General features: G+C 41.3%; 1 protein-coding gene across 5 annotated transcripts in view; it reads right to left on the bottom strand.

Annotated features, from left to right (window-relative positions):
• LOC116574179 (phospholipid-transporting ATPase IB) overlaps positions 1-17529 on the bottom strand; it is a 595210-nt gene that overhangs the window by 153583 nt on the left and 424098 nt on the right. For all 5 annotated transcript variants that reach the window (XM_032314763.1, XM_032314761.1, XM_032314760.1 and 2 more), the window contains exons 28-30: positions 16812-16886; positions 9696-9818; positions 7504-7582 (exon numbers count right to left, since the gene is read on the bottom strand). In XM_032314763.1, coding sequence (XP_032170654.1) covers positions 7504-7582; positions 9696-9818; positions 16812-16886 — 277 coding nt within the window. The remainder of the gene's footprint in view (positions 1-7503; positions 7583-9695; positions 9819-16811; positions 16887-17529) is intronic.

Genomic DNA, 17529 nt, shown 5'->3' with positions numbered 1-17529 from the left:
ACACCTGAATTACAAATCACAGGCACCTCACTCACATAGGACTCAGGAGGGAGAACTGAGGTGGAGGGCACCATTCCCTGGACACCCAGGCACCTGCCAAGAATTCTGGCTGGAGAGCGGATGCCAAGTTTCTCCTGCTTTCCCATTCCCGCCCTTTGGCTTCAGAACTCTCAGCAGCTCTGGCTGAGAGCAGCCCTTATTCCAAAATACGCCCAGGGTGTCCCCTCCCCACCTTGCTTGCTGGGCCTCTCAAGCCTGCAGATGCTCAAAGGAGGCACTCCACCAACCAGGTACCATTGGACTAATACCCAGAGTGAAGAGGTGCTCCAAGTTCCAAGTAACTCATTTACAGACAAACTTTTATAGCTCACCCTGCTCAAACCTGGACTGCCCAGGCTATAACTGAAACTATTCTTCCTGCTTCCAATGTTATGTATTCACAAAGAGAAAATTTATTTTTTCCTTTCTCTATAAAGAGTGGTATAAAATATTGGAGAGAGTTTATAGGAGGTTGAGTTTATACAAGTGTTAGTGATTATAATTACATTCATAACCAGTGCTGGGTTAAGTTCCTGGTTATATAAACCTTTTTGCTGGATTTTCTCCTCTCTCTTGCCATTACTGATGGATAAAGTGAAGGATATGAAACTCAAATTTCAATCTGGGTTTTTTTTTTTCACTTTTATGAAAATGGATTTTAAAAAGGTAGTTTAAAAAAATGGGTGGTAACAATGATGATACGTGAACTTGATGGCCGATGTCAAATAGCCACCTGTGTGGCCACAGACTTGTCTCCTGTTCTTGGGTGCATAGCTAAGTAAAGGTCCTTAGCTCCTTGTACCCAGGTGGGGCCCTGTGACCAGTCCTTGCCAATCAGACATGCGCAGAAGGGATGGCTCCCTTCCCAGAGATGGTCAAGAGCAACGATTCCTTCTCCTGGCTCTGTCCCCTACTAATATCAAGGCTGACAGTGCACTCAGTGGTCACACATGAATGGAACCTGACTGTACTGAAATGGACCCTGAATTTGTTTTAATGAGGTGTGTTAAGATACGTAGACAGAGAAATGATTGTCATGGAGGAAGAAGTTTATACTTACAGATCCCTAGAAATATGAGGCAGGGATGCCAAGCAGGGCCACAAGGGAAAGCGTCGGGGTCAGTAAGGAGGCAGAAGAGGAAAAGAGAGAACACGGTCCAGAGCCTTTACTGGGGTTTTCAGGGGACGGAATGGACAAAGCTGGGTAGGAATGAGGTATAATCTTAGGACTGGATGGTATAAATAATTTCAGCAGGGCTCTGTGATATAGGGGTGATCCCTAATTGTCTGGCATCTGACCCCAGGGTGATTTAGGGCAGGGGTAATACTTTATTGGTGCATGACAGTTCAGAGAAGAGATGGCTGGGGGTGTGGCCTTTAAGAGATGGCTGGGGGTGTGGCCTCTGGACTGGTTGACATGAGTATCAGAGACACTCTTGCAGTGGCGAGGGGGGCTCCATTTCAATTCGGGGGGGCTCCATTTCATGCATGACCCCTGCGTGCACTCTCAGCCTTCCCATCAGTGGAAGACAGAGCCAGGAGAAGGAGCCTGGGAGGGGCAGTCTCTCCAGGATCAAGGTCCCAGTGAACATCAAAAATGTGGGAAAAAAATATTGGAACATAAGAAAATATGCTCAGTGCAGTCGTCTCCCAATTGACCGTGACATGAATAAGAAATTAGCTTTTATTGGGATATGCCCCCAAGATGTGGGGGTTGTTCATTACAGTTTATTCCCACCCCAGCTAATGCACCTCAATTCAACTTCTCAATTCGACTTTCTGATAAAGTTATAAGGGTTAGAGAAATTGGGCAACTCCGGCTCACGCTTCTTACAGCATGATACCAAACCCCGACTGTGTCAAATACATGTAACATGGAGATTATTAAAAGAGACCCTGAAACCTAAGAGATACTTAACAGTGGGCCTCCAGCCCAATTCTGGGTTTCCAAACACTGGTGCTGCAGATTTGTGAAGCAGAACACAAGGTCCAAGCTTTCCTTCAACAGGTCATTGTGTTTAAAACAAGCCCAAATAAAACAACAACAAAAAAAAAGTTCTGAATTTGGAAACTAGGTTTTATTTAAGTACATCACAATGGGGTTAGTAATGAGGTATTTTCGGTTTATAAGCTGTAGTTTCATTTGTATGAGAATCAAAAAAACTTCCCAAGTATTCCATCTTTCTCGTTTTTAGCGGGCAAGCCCCTTTCACTTCACCTTTGTGCTTGGGGGTCTTGGGAAGGTCCTCCAGGACTCTGTCCTCTCAGGAGGGGTTCCAGAGGGTGGAGGCCATGTGGAGTGAATTACTACCCTTTCTGTCCCATTTAGCATTTAATGTTCCTCCCCAGATGTTTCCATTGATTTCAGACATTTTCGAATCTGACACAGGAGGGGTGGTGGCTTGTAAAGGGGAACAAAGTGTTGGCTTCCTGTCTCCCTATATTCCTTGGAAACACAGCATTTGGTTGGGAAACTCTGTGGCTACCACAGCACCTTGTCCCAATAGGCCCAGGAGCTATGGCCATCAAGGACAGTATTCACTAATACCATACTGGCTCCCCATGGGATGCCCGGGAGCCAGGGTAGGCCTGGCACAGAGAACAGACTCATTTAGCTTTTCCTTTCTAATAAATAACTGAGTTTAAGAAGTGGCAGTCTCAGAGAATGGCAGTCTTGCCCTAACATCGCTGAATGTGAGGAAGGCTAGTCATTGGGATTTACGTGATATAAAATGGCGTGATTTGCAGTACCAGGTATAGATCAGAAATAGTTCAAGCTCAAACAACCCAATAATGCCATAAGCAGAGACAAGCAGACTACGTTTCATCTCATCCACATGCACAGTTTATAAAACTGGTTGTCTAGCAGCACAGTCATTAAAAAGTACAAAATTGCCTTTTCTCGAAATTCTCAAAAGACCTTGCTGCTTAATTAGTGCCAATAAAATACGTGTCCATATACATGTCCTTCTGAAAAGGGGTGGGAATGATTTCCAGGGTGTAGGCTGTGAGGAATTGAGAAACAAAGGTTTTGAGGAATTTTTCTCTGCTGCTAAGTATATTCTCTTGCTCCTCACCCCTCGTAAATTTCATCAAGAAAAATCTGAAAATTTCCTTTTTTTAAGTCCAAACTGATATTACTTTCTTTTGCCAATAATCACATTCCACTTCAAGGAGGAATACTCAAATATGCAGACTGGACTCCACCAATGGAAAACCTGAGTGTGGGCTGACACCAAGGGTCTTGATGAATTTTCGGGCCCTACATAGGTGACATCTCCGGTTTTAACCTAGACTCGCTTTCAGATCAAAGTATGGGAGCTGCAGACAGGCCACGGGACTGAGCGTAAGATTGTGATGGTTGGAAGAAATCTGATTTGCTGAATTGCTTGAGTGGAAAAATTTATTTTGAAACTTGAAATGAATCATCACAAATTCCATCAGCAAAGGAGTGCTTTGAAAGGTCTATCCAAAACCACGCAAAAATAAGCAAAGCAAAATTCTTGGAACCTCTCTAAGGAATGAACGATGGGCTCACACCTTCTCGAAAATATTTCTTCCCAACAATTATGTGCCCAAAGTGAACAACACTGGTATGTAAGACTCTAAGCCGCTCTTTATAGTGGAAAGAGAAGCTCCTGGTAAAATCCACCACCTTTGTGATGTAATCCACAAAGTGTGGAACAATGAAATGAAGGGCTCTGGGGACCTTAGCCCATCAAGCGAAACTCCTTTAGGGTCCTGGCTGTGGACAGAGTCTGGGGGACAGCTTCAGGTGGGACTTGGGGGTGGAGAGAGGCACTCCTGTTAGATCAGGGTCCCCCAAGCCTTGAACATGTCTCAGTTCCTCTCAAATCAGTGCCATGTTCCTGTATTTCCTTGGGGGTGGGGTGCTACATCATTCTAAAAGGTGATTCAAAGTGTAACAAGAACTCAGAGTTAAGACAGTAAATCAGCACATATAAACAAGTAATCCCATCAGCTGCCATATCCCTATCTTCTCCAACTTGCAATCTTTCTTGATTTCCACCACTGACTTTCTTTTTCCCCCAACCCCCAAAATTCATGCTCTTGCCAAACATCATGTGTGTTTCTATGCAGCGAGTCTTCCTAACTCCCGCCTCTCAACGAGAAAAGTCTGCACCCAGGTTTTCCTGATCTGACCCTCACCTAACCCTAACCACCCGCCCTCCTTCCCAGCCACTCCCCCCAACCTCTCTGATGTAGCTGTCTTGACTAGAGGGTGCCACTGCTGACCCCAGAGGGGACCCTGGGAATATGTCAAGACATGTTCTGCTCTATTATAGTTGCACAAGGATAGGGAAAGAAAGAGGGAAGGTTACTGACATTTGCTGCCAGCATCCTGAAATGCTCATAAGGTCGCCCAACAAAGTCTAGAATCTGGGTTTCCCAGGCCCTGCATTGGGAAATACTGCCCATGGCCTCTTCAGGTTCTTGCATGCCTGCCTGGTTGGTACAGAGTGCTCTCTCTCCTCACCTTTCCCCACACCTGCCCTGCCCCACTTGATCAGCCACTCCTCACCTTTCAAGAATATAAAATGTCTCTTCCTCAGAAGAGCCTCTGGACTAGCTTGTGACCCCATAGACCACAGCACACAGGCCAGGAAGCAGCGATGTACACATTTCCTGGTCATCAGCTCTGGCCTTCTGGAAGTGGCTGGAGGCAGGAAAGGCAGAATTTCTATGTGTTGCACTCTCAGGGTCACTGATTTGCCATGATTCTGCTGAATCAACAGATTCTCAAAACACACTCCCTGGAAGTGTGTAAGCACATTCCCATTTCCTGGGTGTTAATCTCCTTACACACTCCCTGCAACACCTGCACACACAAGTGTTCTTGCCTCTAGTTCTCCTTCTACCTTTCGCTCTTATGGACTTGATACATTCATTCCCCCAAAGGGCTCTGATCATGATACTCTCTTTGATCTAAAATCTAGGCTGAATCTTCACATAACATCTTAAGTCCTGACTTCTCAACCTCACATTCAAAACCCTGTGCTGTCCAGTTTTCACCCACCTTCTCACATCTTTTTCTGACCTTCACCGGTGAAAGGACAGACTCCTCACAGCTTCCCACACCTGCCCTGAAATTCTCTACATTGTTCGGCTCTTCCATCCATTCCTACACCTCTCGATCCTACCTGGACTTCTAGGCTAAGCCTGGATGTTACCTCTTCTCCTAAGTAATTAATAATCCCAAAAGAAAGGCATTTTCTCTTAGCCCTCTGAAAACTCATAGCATATCATCTGTATTTGACTTGTGGGAATTATTTTCTACTTTGTACTAGAAGTTTCCATGCGTGGATCTAGTTTCCCTACCAGACTACAAACCCTTTGACAGTAAGGCTACGTTGATCCATTCACCTAGCACCCTTAGAATTCACCGCAAAGCCTTAGATGTAAATATTACACAATAAGGTTAATGAGCAATGATGCAATCAGCTTTGCTATGCATTAATAGTGAGAATTTAGAAATTAATTCTAAAATATTCATTTGTTAGAAAAGTCAACTCATGAACAGAACACCGATGGCCTTCTATAATTCCTGCCAAATATAATTAATATTTGCAATTTATTTCATCTCACACAGTTGCACTCAATAGGTTAACATTTATAACAAAATTAACAGAAAGCTTCTACGCTAAAGGCTAAATACATACAATAAAATAATGACATTGATGATGATAGTGATGATAATACAAACTGGAAAAACATCCTATGGGCTGGCTACTAGGTAAATCACCAGATTTGAGGGAAGCCGATAAGGGTGGCAGAAATGGACTTGAAATTCACTTGGTGCTATCTCTCAGGTAAATAAGTAACTTTTGGGAGTCTATCTTTTTTGAAACACAGGCTATTTCAGGGGAATGAACAGATTTATATAGTGGCATCTAGCTAGACTATCCCGATTCCACCGTAAATAGCAAGCTGAAATCTCAACACACATAATCCTATCTCCGGGATTGGAAAACCATCACTTCTACTGCAGAATGGGCCATATTAGGGCTTTCTGAAGCAGACAACTGAGTGACCATCTTATAAATCTTCTGAGGGTCCAAAGGCAAGCACTCTGGAGTTGTGACCAGAGTGCAATATCTAGATGAGAAGGGCAAGGGGCCTGGAGATGGTACTCATGGTCCAGTCCATACTAGTCCCTGTGTCTTCCTAAGTATGGGCTCAGGGATAACAGGACAGCTGTCCAGATTGTTCTTACGCTCATCAGACAAATTGCTTCCCAGCCCCAGTCCATCCTGCTACAGAGATGGCAGTTTCTATCACCAAACTGGCAGAGCTTCTAAAGCAAGCCACATTCAACACTCTTCTATTTGTAGCCCCTGCTCACTCGAAATACACAGAAATCCACACTGAGCAAAGCTGAACCACAGGAGAGCTTTAGAGTTCAAAGAACATGATTTTGCTAGAATGCCCATGTGTTGGGGGCGGGTGGGAGGGCTAGAAGTAGAACGTTTTTATTTCCTGATCTAGATACTTAGGGACCCTTGAGGGAAAAGGAGGTCAGATGAAACTCAAAGAACAGGCCATAGGCTGTAATAAATTGGCAGGGCATGCATTTTTTCTAACTGTCGGTATTTAATAGGTTAAAGAATATCAGTGAGGATGAATCATTTTTGTTTGAAGCACAAAACAGATTGACATAGAAACAAAGAGGCTTGGAAGCTTTATATTCTTTGGTTCTCTGAACAATAAAAGGCCTTGTCTAGTCAACATTTGGAGTAATTTTTCCCAGGGGGATTATTACTATTTGAGAGGAATGAAAGAGTAGCATTTTCATGATCCATTTTCCTTTTCCGAGACTAAAAGATGTGTCTCCTTAGGAGAGAATCTTTTGGATGTATAAGGAGTGTGAACAAATACAGGCAGCCACGTTTCTCACACGTCCTCTTCCAGCTGGAGGAAAGACTAAAACCAGCCGAGAGAATCGGGCCTCAAACTTTAAAAGTCTGCTTGAAAAGTGTATGTCAAGGAGAGGGGATTCTTTCAAGAAACGAGGTGTAAGTTTAGACCCTCACAAGATCTGAGTGACTCTGCATACAGGTATGTGAGGTTGGAAAACGAAAGCCCAAGCAATTAACAGAATATGTCAAACTTGGGGCCGAGAGGCATCGATGTTTCACTCCAGCACAGTGTTTTGCTTCAAGATCCTCCACTCAGTTATTAAAAATAAAGTTTAGAATTCCTAGCATTTAAACTCTCCAGGCAACTGGAAAGAAAATGGGCTCTCGGAGCCAGAATGGATGAAACCTACAAGCTATAAACCTGAGCCCGAGCTCTCATTAGATTTTAGGTATGTTTTTCTTCTGAAATGTGTTCTTGTGATCTCTCGGTCTGCAGAACTGGGAAAAAAAAAAAATTTTTGTGAACAACTGGCACCAGAGGGACCGCAGAGCTACTTGCTGACAGTTGAAATCATGAAGCCGTTACCATGCTCCAGCGCTTTCATGGGAAACCAGAAGAGGATGAGGGAGTGGACCAAGGCGTTGATGCAGTGACCCCAGAAAACCTAAGGGAAAACAAACCAAGGGAGTCAGGAGCTGCCCACAACTCTTGACCTCTGTGCAACTCAACAAACGCCTCATTGTGAAGGATACTGGCAGTGGGCTGCGTCGCTCCAGAAGTAGCCTGGTATTCTTGAAGTTAAAAAAATACCGGTTTCCTCATTTTTACATACAAATGACTGGACTATCACCGGATAATATTACCTTGCTGCGAAGACCTAAATATATATGCCATATATGTGGACCAATATACAATCTGTCCATATCCAAAAATGATTTATAAGCTTTTTTCTTTTTTTTAAAGAATCCTAAATAAAGACAACAGACATTTACAATCACCTAGAAAGAGAAAGGTGTTAGGTCAAAACTGTTAACAAGAGACAGAAACGTGGACTTCCTGAAAGCATTAAAAACACTTTAAATGTAGATTTCTACATGGTGCTCCCATTCTTTTGTTTTGTTTTTTAAAATCCCTCCCAAGCAACTTGTTAATTTCTGGGGGTTTGGTTAATATAATGCACATTTAAAAATTCTCTTTAACACTTGAAAGGTCAAACAGAAGAACACAACGTTTAGTTTCTTCTAAATTAAGGTTTCATAAATGCACTTTAATCATCTTTTTACTACTGAGATGACAGAACTACTATACTAAAGCCAGCTTGAATTTATTTAAAAAATCCAGATTTTTCCGGGGATTGTCATATAGTTTGATCCTAAGTAGCAGTGAGGAAGCAGAAAAATGAAAAAGATCATAGACAATGGGATTTTCCATTTTTAAATGTTCATTTTTTTCCCCTTCTCCCTGACCTCCTTACCTACCCCCTCAAAAAAAAAAAAAAAAAAAAAAAAAAAGAAAAGAAAAAAAGTCTCCAAGGCGTCTGCAAATAAGTCTCAGAGAATTCTCAGCTCTGCTACCTTTTAAGTGGGTTCTTTCCTACTTACTTCCCATCATACAGAGCTATTGAATTCAAGCGCTTTAAAAAACAGAGTTACATAAAGAATGCAGAACCAACAGGCCATGCTTCCCATTGACAAACTCAGAGTAAACAGGGACTGAAAACAAGTATTCATCCAAGTCTTCCCGTGTATGGAAGGCAGTAAAACCAATAGGATCCATTTTGGTTTTTTCCAGGCTTGAAAGTGCCTATTATGCTTTCTTCAAAAGAAGACAGCTCTGAAGGGAGACTCTCAATAACACCGGCTCAAAACGAAGGCTCCAGAAGTGGTTCTCTCCTGGAGGACTCCCCTTGGCATCCTTACCAAGGCCCCGGCGGCTACCCAAGCAAATCACGCACACCACCGGTGCCCAGTAATTTCACTGACCTCTGTTAAAAGGTCTCCCTGAACCTCTCATTAAACATCCTAATCCCCTCCTGCACAAAACCCGAAGACAGAAGCATGGCAACACAGGCGTCCTGCACCCAGCCTGGCACGTGTCTTCCCTTCTGGCCGGGGCCCTCAACCTCTCTACCTCTTGGCTGTGACTGGCAGGCCCCATGAGGTCCCCTCTGCCCATCCTGACTGTGGAATCCTGGCAATACCCAACCCAGCTTCTACTTGGCCCTTTGCAGGGTTGCTGACACCTTTTAGGTCTAGAGGATTTCTCATTTGATTTTTCAGTCTGATTAAAAAAAAAAAAAGAAAGAAAGAAAGAAAGAAAGATACTCACGACTGACTGGATTCCTGTGTTGACATCCGGCCAATTTTTCTCGCTAGCTAAAGAAACATTTTCTTTTAAAGGGAAAACCAAGCCAGGGTGGTAAGAAGGCTCTGTTAAGGCAAGTTCCCAGCCCTCCTCAATGCAGGGCTTTATGAAGGGTAAGGGGAGTCTCTGACAGCTGATCCAAAAGGCCCTAGGGCCATGGGTGCTGCTGGCCACATGGGGACAAGAGGAAAGGAGTCAACAAACAGGAACTAAACGTGCAACACCGAACTTCCTTTCCAGCTGGCATCTTGAATTTACCAGCTTGCTATACTGGGAGAGGGCGGGCATCTCACCTCTTCTTGAATGTTCTCCCTAATGCATTAGCTCTCTCACATGCAGATAACTAGAGCTGGAAGACATACAGCAGTGCTTATGCCCCTTTGAAGTGACAATTCTGCAATAACATTGTGTACCTTTGTGTTGAAGCCTTCTGCATTCTGGGTGATTTTGTAGAGCTGTGGGAACCTGAGCATGCTCTCCTGGGTGCAAGACCTCTCGAAGATTCCCAGCGTGAAGGGTGGTAGTGCAGTGAAAATCTGTATGGAGAACAATGAGCTGTTAAAAGAGGATGTTCTGATTTGCCTGGCTTAGGTGTTTCCGTTCTATGGAATGATGACTTAATTTTAAGTCAAGTCCGAACCTGAGTTTCAATGATTCACAACTTACCAGATACCCTCCAAACAAAGAAAGTGCATGAACGACCGTTTTTGTTACTTAGTCAGCATAAATGAATCCATTGGACATTGAAAACAACACCATAAATATATGATTAGCTAAGAAATCATGTCATATTAACAACTACCTTCCTTTGAAAAATGAGCGGTGATTTAGGTGGCTTTGTGAAGTGTTGTGCTTTTCGTGATCATCGGCTCAGGCACAATTTTACAACTTCCCATCCTGATCTTATACTCAGATTTCAGGAAGTATGATGTACTTCATCCATTTATTCATCTGACAGACATTTATTGGGAATGAATTATGGGCCAGACACTGTGATAAGCACCAGGAATAGGTACGGACGTTTAAAGACAGAAGAAGGAAAAGAAGCAGGTCCCTGACCTCCAGGAATTCCGTCTACTGCAGAGCGGGAGACGGGCAGCCGGCAGCAGGCGTATAAATAAACACATAAAACACAGCACTCTGCAAAATTACTCATGGGGGAGAGCGCAGAAAAGGAGAAGGGAGAGTCAGGATTCTGGGACCAAAGAGTGCCTGACCTGTAAGGTATTGGACCTAGGGGATTTGGCCGGAGGAAAAGGAATGTCATGGAGTGGGGCAAGAAGGAAGGACTCCCCTGAAACAGGAACCACTCACAAAGCTTTGGGTCCGAACACATGTGGTATGTTTGAGGGTTGGGGTTGGACTTCTACGACATCCAGGATGGTGACTGGCTGAGGACAGGCCACAAGACAAGGCTGGGAAGGAGAGAGCAAGCTCCCATGACAATGAGTTTCTTGGGCCAATGGTGCCTTCTGAGACTTTCGCTTTTACCTGTAATCTACAGGTGGAGGAAGGCCAATAAAACTTGAAGGCTCCTCTTAAACCTTGGAGCAGAAAGGTAAACATCCCTGGGATGTCAATTTTCTCCATATTTCAAGGATAAAAGGATCAAGAGTGGTTGTACTCATCTCTCTTACAGGAATACAAGTCGTCTGTTTAAGGGAGATGCTCCTAGCAAACATCTCAGAAGCTTTGCACACTTAGTACATCAACTCTCCCTTGTGGTTTTGTTTAAATGTGCTATCATGCACAGTTGATACTGCCATCCTTGTTTTTTTTTTTTTTCTTCCCCTTTTTACTTGACCTTCTACCCACTTCAATGGACAACAGCCCAGTAGGACCTACCATATTTCCATATTTTCACCCTGCTTACAACATACCACATACACATATGTATACTGTTTAGGGATCATTCTTAGTTATTACAGAAACAAGACACAATTACACATTTTTCATCATCACTTTTTTTTTCACAAAACAATGCATGATGGGATGCCCTTCAAGTCCCCTCAGCCTGACACTGATGCAATTTTCTCATGCCCACATACTAATCCATAGTATGCCTGCACCATATTTTTTAAGCTATTCACCTACAGGTAGGCCTTAATTTCTTTCCAACTCTTTGTTCCACAAACTTTGTATCAAAAAAAAAATCTATGCTATACTACAACATATACACTTTATCTTTTATTCCTATGGGGGAAGGTTTCCCAGAAACAGTGTGGGGGGTAAATAGATAAAATTATTTCAAATTTTATAAGATGCTGCTTGGTTGCTTTCAAAAAACATTTACCTTTCCTTGTACAAAGGACAACAGTAATCTTGTCCCTGCTCCTCTATCAGCAATGGGGTTATATTTAATATTCTCCAGACTGAAAAATTGGAGATATTAACTCTTACTTTAAAAAATTTACATTTTGGGGGCACCTGGGTGGCACAGTTGGTGGAGCGTCCAACTCTTGGTTTCAGCTCAGGATATGATCTTAGGGTCCTGGGATGTCCAGCTCTATGCTCTATTTCTCTATTTCTGTGTGCCTCCGGCTCTCCACTCCCTGCACTTACGCATGCTCTCTCCCTCTCTCTCTAAAATAAATAAATAAATATTTTTAAAAAATTCACATTTCCCTGATTACTGATGTGCTTGAGAGTGTTTTTATTTTTTTGTTGGACACGTGGATTTGCAGTTTTGTGAATGGTCTAGTTAGGTCCTTTGTCTGTTTTCTATTTGTGGTTTATCCATTTTTCTAAGAGTTCTTGGATTATAACAGATATCCATTCTGTCTTTGTATTATAAAGTTCCATCCAAATGAATTCTGTCTCCTGGCTTTCTTGATGGTTTCTCTCCCCATATAAAAGTACTTAATTTTTATATGGTCAAGAATAGCTTTGAGTGTCCAATTACAGTTATTAAGGTTTTCAGGAGTTTCTTGCAGGAAGCTTACAGTTTTAATTTTTCACATGTAAACCTTAACATATCTGGAATTTATTTATCTATGTGGTATAGAATAGGAGTCCAATTTTATTTTTTTCCAAATAAAGAGCCAAGTTTTTAGAACACAATTAATCCAAACACTTCCCATTTAGCTAGAATAGCACCTTTGACGTTTATTAAATTCTCACATATTACAGATCTGGAGTCCCAAACTAGAATTTAGTTCTGGATTCCCTAATTGCCTAGTCCAGTTTCACATCAGCATCACATTGACTTGGTTACGACAGGCTTGTACTACAGTCCGATGTTTAGTAAAAAGAAGTTGACCCTTACAATTGTTCTTTTTTGTACATCTTTATTCTCAGGTACATGTTAATTCTATTTATACTTTGATATCATTTTATGTAACTGCCCTCTCCCCCCACCATTCAATCACTGGGATTCTATTGGAATACATAAATTTATATAACAATTTAGAGGAGCTTTTTTAATGATATCACCTTCTCATATGAAAGAATAATATGCCTTTCTATTTGTTCAACTCTAATTTGTATACTTCAAAAAGGTTTTGGATTTTTTTTTTCCTACTTGGTACTATAAAAATTATTCCTATGCAATGTGTATGAAAGCAATTATTATACCCTTGAATTTCTAAGTGCTCATTGTTAGAGTTTAAAAAAAACTATTGATTGTTAGGATAGAAAATAGCTATTGGGTCTTACATGTTTATTATGGATCTAGTCACCTTTTAAATTCTCTTATAATTCTAGTATTTCTTTACTGGTATTTTCTGGGTTTTCTAGATAGACAGCCACTTATGAACACATTTAAAAGGCCATATTTTGTGTGCATATTTGTATAAGCACAGAAATCAGTTTTTTCTAGTATTTGTAATAGTTATTTAATTTTCTTGGCAGTTGCTGAAAATTCCAAAAACAATGCTGAATTATATAGTGATTTCAGGCATTCCTGACTAATTTCCTACTTAAAATGAAATCATTTAAGGATTTTACCATTTATGGCAATATGCTACTTTTTTTTTTAATATGAATAGTCTGGATTATAGTTAATTGGTTTCTTTCTTTCCTATTTTACTTTATTTTGGGAATGGCAGCTGATTTGCCTCAAATACATTCTCAGCATCCACTGATGAGATCAGGTTTTTCTTTTTTCTTTTGTTGACATAATGATATTTAGAAATATTTAAAAAGTTTGAACCTCCTATATTTCTGAAATAAACCCTACTTGGTCAAATATTTTACTCTTTTGATACACTGTTGAACTCTATTTGCTATTTATTTAGAATTTTTATAATTCTGTTTAAAAGCAAGGATGGCTCACAGTTTTTTCTTCAAATTATGCTGGCTTGATAAGATTAAATGGATACATTTTTGAAACAGCTTAAAACACATTGAGTTATCTCTTCATAAAACAAGAGATGAAATCTAACTGAAACCCATCTGATCATGGTGGTTCTTATAACCATAAAACAAAATGATGGAGAAATTTGATTATGGATTTAATGAGAATCCATTGGGATGGCATTCCTTCATTCATTATTCTGAGAGATTTAAGAGTTTCAAGTCAGTTTTAATGCTATTTAAATCTGCTATGAGAAATGATGACTCGCTACTTTAGCTGACCCGGGGAATCAAACATAAATATAAAGAGTAACTACAGAAAAGAAAAAGTAAGACAAGCAAGACAGAAATACTGTTTGGAGAAAATGGCAGGAGGAAATCCAGCCCAGAAGAGGGGTCACTAGTGAATGTCTCAGAAGTCCCAAACTGTCTCTTGTACCAGACTGTACTCTGTGCAGTGAGTCTGGAGTGGCAAAAATCTACTAAACAGGCCTTGTTAGAACAACAGTGGCAAAAACTGGAATATGGACTAATATGGATCAGATAATAGTATTGTATCCATGCTAAATTTTAGATTTCAATCATTATACTGTGGTTAGATAAGAGAATGGTCTTAGCATCTATGCACCAAGTATTAAGCAGTAAGGGGGCCTGATGTGTTAAGTTATTTTCAACTGATTCAGAAATAAGAGTGTTGGTGGGTGTGCACCATGAGTGCCCGTGGGTGTGTGTGTATGCACACTCATGTCTATGGGTGTGCACATGTGTGCCCGCCGGGGCTGTGCACACATAATGCACATGTGCAGAGAGATAATGCAAATGAGGACAAAATGCTAATAACTAGGAAGCTAATACCTCCTGTATTAGCCAGAAGAAAGAACTCCTTTCTTCATACTCTGGCATTATTTCTCTAAGTTTCAATTTCTCTCAGTTTCAGTTTATTTCAAACAAAAGTTACCAAAACAATAACTTTTTAAAGATTTTATCTATTTATTATTTGAGAGAGAGAGAGAGAATATGAGAAAGCACAAGCAGGAGAAGGGGTAGAGGAAAAAGCAGGCTCCTTGTTGAGCAGGGAGCCTGATGTGAGGCTCGATCCCAGGACCCTGGGGTTATGACCTGAGCAGAAGGGAGATACATAATCTACTGAGCCACCTATGTGCTCCCCCCACCCCACAAAACAATTCCAATGGGGACAAACGTCCATGTTCTCAAAAGGTTTGGCCCTTTCAGCATGATTGTCTTCTGGAGGCCAACACTCTTTGACACCACTTCGTGGACCCTTGACCTTCCCAACTCTGCCGCCACTGGTTGGTGGCTCACTCCAACACCTGTTCTGTGGACCTGTAGCGACATGACATAGGGCCATTTCACCTTGAAATTCACTTCTTTACAGCAATATTCTCTTTTCTGAGGGACACCAAGAACATACCACACATTCCCAACTCTAGGGATCAAAAGTTCACCATGGGTCCTAAATTTTCATATGCACAACCATTACAAAAAAAAAAAAAAAAAAAAGGTTTAAAATTTTGGTTTTTTTTTTCAGTATCTCTGAGAAACTCTGATGGGGCTTAGAAATCTGCATCTTCAAACAAACCTTGGTTTGTTTGAATGTAAGTGGTATATGAACCCTATTTTGACCAATGCTGTCTTAAAGCCTATCAGCATTTCATGCATAGCAGGTCCTCAATACAAGTTTGTTGGATTTATTTCAATTGTCCAAGGCTGCCCAGAGCTAAGAAAAGAATCCAGCTCTTGTGCCTGAGTATACAAGTAGGGCTAGCCTCCATGCCTTTGGCCAGGTGACTTGTATTCTACTCCTTTGCTATAAAGCACCATCACATAGCTTCCTATTTATAAATATGTATATGAGCATGGATTTGGCCCTTTCTGGCACTAAATCTATGGAACAGTCAACATAATTTTAATCTGCTCAAAACAGTCACATGTTCTGCAAAATTACCAGTCCATCCAAGGGGAGGTCCCTGAGCCTCTCTCCATGTGGTAGGTGAGTTAGAGTAGATCTAACTTCTGGCACAGTTGATAAATGGGCATTGATTCAGCCTTGCTCTCGATAACGGTCACCTTTGCCTTTTGAGCCTAAGTATTAGCAACAAATGTGCTAGTGCACTTGGTCGTGGGATAGTCTATAACTGACCAGTGCTCTTTAAACTCCAGATCTGAACTCAGGTCCCAGTAGCAGGTTATTCTATCCATTTGGCTCTCTTTACTTGTCAAGCTACACAGGGCTGGGGCAACCTGTCATACGCAGCATTTTATACCCAGCAACGAGCATTAGTAGCTTTTTAGCTGCTAAAAAAAGAAAAAAAGACCGAGGAGTGGACAGATGACTTGAACATGCAGCCACAAATGTATATACAAGCTTTAAATATTTATAGCACCACAATGTATACTGTATGTCTGGTAACTGCCATCTAAATCTACCTATGATGGCTACTTCTGACTATAAACTCCCACCGGGCAGGCAAAGTCAGAGTTAGTGTCCAAAAGACACAGGGACGTGCAACTCAAATGTTGCATGCTGGGGTCTCTAAAGCACCAGGCTGTGAGCCCCTGAGTTCTCGCTGCCAAACAAAAAGCTAAGTAGTTACACTTCGTCATTTTTGGCTTGTAGTTCATATTTATTTTTAGCTTTTGAATCCATGATAGGGAAGTAATGAAAAAAAGAACTCAAAAATTATGAAAAATACTGAACAGGCTGATTACCATTCACCACGGGAGCTGGAAGTCAGCATTCATTATTCTAGCACCAGCAGTGGAAGAAAACATTCTTCTGCAAGGACAGATGCTCTTTTAAGAAGGACAAGAAGGACATTAGATTATGTACTATATATGCATGTCTGTGTTGAGGAATTCAGAAATAAAATTATGAAGTGGAAGGGGCTGCGATGTAGTTCAGAATTTTTTACTCGAGCTAAAAACATGGAAATGTTGTGCAGACATTTAGTAAGGAGGTAACAAGGGTCTATTATCAAGATATATGGGTTAATAATTTCATGGGGTTATTCAAGAATGATCTGCTATGATTGAAACCATGTGTGGAGGGCTTGGGCCCCTGCAGGATGTGTCGCCGCAACAAAGGCTCTAAAGACGTATTTGTGCTGCCTGCTATGTGCACAGATGATTGACTTAGATACACTTCCCAGACATAAACAGTAAAGGAATGTCACTGAAGTTCTGCATGCTATCTGATAGAGATGGAGAATGCTTACCACATTGTACAAGCCGATGCACCAACGTTCAAATAAAATCTGCCCAGAAAATCCATTAACAAAGGCGAACCAAAGCTGGAAGAGAAGAAAGTTCGAGAAGTTTTATATCAATATTGACCTAAATGTTTCCATTCACTGAAGAAGTAGTGGGGGGGGGGGGGGGATGTGGACCACCAGCTGGACACAGCTGCTGAGGGATAAAGAGCCACAGGATGTGGCGGTCTGTTCTTTCATAAAATATAAAGTCCCAATATCACATGTACCAATATTTTAAGGAGAATTTGTCCTGAAGGCATACATCAATTTGGTAAAGTGCACATATTTACAGAAAAACAACTTATGTTTAATTTATATTGAATGTGTTTCATGGCAACGCTTTCTCATTGACTGGAAGAGTCTCAAATTCACGCTCTTTCCCCCTATAAAGTTGATTTGTTAAACATGATTGATCTTTGCAGGACTTTCAAACAGATAAAAACCATAAATAAAGAACAACAAAAACTCCTCTGTTGGTCATTTGTGAGCTTAGCTCATAAAATACCGATCCCCCCTTAATCAGATGTCCACCACCTCAGCAAAGGTCAAATGTGGTAGTACGGAAGGAACATGCTCAAATCATCTTCAGGAATATCATGGGATGTAGAAATAAATAGAATGTAGATGATTATTTATGTCTTCAAGTGGACTGTAATTCTAATTGATTAAGCAAGACTGACAT

The sequence above is a fragment of the Mustela erminea genome, chromosome 15 (assembly GCF_009829155.1).
Source record: "Mustela erminea isolate mMusErm1 chromosome 15, mMusErm1.Pri, whole genome shotgun sequence".
Taxonomy (NCBI): domain Eukaryota; kingdom Metazoa; phylum Chordata; class Mammalia; order Carnivora; family Mustelidae; genus Mustela; species Mustela erminea.
Note: the sequence above shows the minus strand (reverse complement) of the source record. Positions and strands in the feature narration are given on the sequence as shown.